The sequence below is a fragment of the Rosa rugosa genome, chromosome 3 (assembly GCF_958449725.1).
Source record: "Rosa rugosa chromosome 3, drRosRugo1.1, whole genome shotgun sequence".
In the NCBI taxonomy this organism is placed as follows: Eukaryota; Viridiplantae; Streptophyta; class Magnoliopsida; order Rosales; family Rosaceae; genus Rosa; species Rosa rugosa.
The window spans coordinates 3,130,946-3,133,135 of record NC_084822.1 but is presented as its reverse complement, the minus strand read 5'-3'; the positions used below and the strand labels follow the sequence as shown (position 1 = coordinate 3,133,135).

At 41.1% G+C, this 2,190-nt stretch overlaps 1 protein-coding gene across 1 annotated transcript; it reads right to left on the bottom strand.

Annotated features, from left to right (window-relative positions):
- Positions 1-311: 311 nt before the first annotated feature.
- LOC133735397 (uncharacterized) lies at positions 312-1,725 on the bottom strand. The gene is made up of 3 exons (XM_062162815.1): positions 1,580-1,725; positions 1,355-1,445; positions 312-1,103 (listed from the first exon to the last, which is right to left on the bottom strand). Exons 1-3 carry the CDS (start codon positions 1,696-1,698, stop codon positions 312-314), a joined length of 1,002 nt encoding a protein of 333 aa, XP_062018799.1. The 5' UTR covers positions 1,699-1,725.
- Positions 1,726-2,190: the final 465 nt, after the last annotated feature.

Sequence of the window (2,190 nt, the reverse complement as noted above, 5' to 3'; positions counted from 1 at the left end):
CTGGCTCCGCCACTGCCCGCAATGTCAATAACATGAATAAGGAGAGAAACTTGACTGGGCTGTAGTATTCTTATGTGTTATAAGGATAATTTTGAGGAGTGAATGAGAGTCCGACTCATGATAGAGCTCATCTGCATCAATCGACATCAATTAATAATTGTAAATTTGCCAATGGTTAGGAATCATGCAAATAAATACATCAAGATCAACCAAATTAAATTAAAATTAATACATTCATTTACGAAATAAGATAAGCCAAAATAAAAAAAACGTCTCTCTGTCATAATGAGTTAATGACTATCCAATTCATTCTACTTGGGAAGAGTCTTCACATAGTTGAAGATATCGTGCTTGTAGCCCTCCACGTGGAAATGTTGACGGGGAATGAGCTTGACGTACAAGTAGAAAGCGAAGCAAGAAATAGTAGGCCCGACCCAAAATACCCAGTGGCCGGTCCAGAGGTGGCCCCCACGAACAAGTGCTGGGCCGAGGCATCTAGCTGGGTTCATTCCAGCCCCAGCGTAGCCCTTCACAGTTGTTACAGAGGTCGAGATAAACACAAGAATGCCCACCACTATTCCGACGATAGAGAGGACCATAACCTTACCCATGGCGTGGGCTTGGCGGTGGTCGAACGCCATCCATATCGAAGCAAAGAGGAAAATAAATGTGCATATTATCTCGAGCCAAAGGGCCTGGCCTGTCCCGATCCCGACCGTGATGGGCCCTTGTGGGCCCGGGGTAACCACGGTTAGGGTGCAACCTCCAAGCGAGAATGTTTCTTCAAGGCTGCTGTTAACCACAGCCTTGAGTGCCAAGGCACCTAGAACTCCTCCGACGCATTGCATGAAAATGTACACGGCAGCTCGTGAGAAGGAAATGATGCCGACCAGTGCCGCGGAAAAGGTGATGACGGGGTTGATGTGGCCTCCGGAAACCGGGTTGGTAGCAATTAGGAGAATTGCCGCGATGATTGCTACCAGGATTGACAATACAAGGTTTGGTGCTGAGATATTGGTCTCAATGGAGGAGATCACAATTGCGTCTATAGCAAAAACAAGCGCTGCCGTGCCAACCAGCTCAGCTAGAGATGCTCTCCACACCTGATAGGGTAATCACACAACGTTTTTCACAACTTTACAATTAATTAAGCAATTTCAAAGTTGATAATATAAAGAAGCTATAGGTTTATTTTTTATTAAGAAAAAATCCTTGAAGTCACTATTCATTTTCTAGCATAGTTGGGGCACGTAGCAAGATCCTAATTTGTTGGAAAATTATAACATACTCGGGACCTCGAATTCGAGGCTAAATGCTAATTAATTGTTTATTTTGGTCGTGATTCAACACTAACCTGTGGATAAAATAACTCGCGCAAGCCCAAAACCTCACTCAAAGTGGAGGGATTGGATTTCTTCCCCTCTTCAGTCTTCCAATGTTCTGACCTGCAAAATCGTTTCAAGAAGAAAACATGAGAGGAGTACAACATTACTTAGTAATCAAATTTAAGTTTATATATAAAACCAAAGAATTAGAGGATACAAAATAGCAGCTGAGGGAGAATGTGCATGGTGCTTACATTAATGGCATGGGGGAAGAGAAAGCATGAACTTTATCTTCCTCCATCGTTGGCCTGTTGATTTGAGCCATTTTCTCTTCTGTGGTTGAGTGATTAAGCTTTAGTTTTCGAGCGAGCATTACAGATAGCTATATATAGAGTGAGCACGAAAGGAATGATCGAGCAAGTAGACAATAATATCTGTTAGAAGCTCTTATTCTATTCGATCAAGTCAACTCCATTGATTTCAACTCGCGGCTGCCCTACTTATATTCATTATGTGATGTACACCCTTTTCTAATATCAAGGCGATCGATCAATAACAATGTTCACACGGATTTTTCTGGTTTACAATTATTTATCTTGGGTTAGAACTTAGAAGTGTCAAGTGTGTGAAAGTTTTAGGTGGACTCATATCTGAGTAAATTTTGATACACACACATCAGCTGGCATGGTGAACACAATTCAGTAATCTAATCTCGTGATATAATAGACTAAAAATGTCGATTAAGTACTAAATTGTTGGAATCGAAATAACATATATCGAGGTCTTCTATGTAGTTCGGATCAAAACACTCTAAAAAATACATGACCTATATTATTAGTTCGATATATATATTTTTTTACGGTTG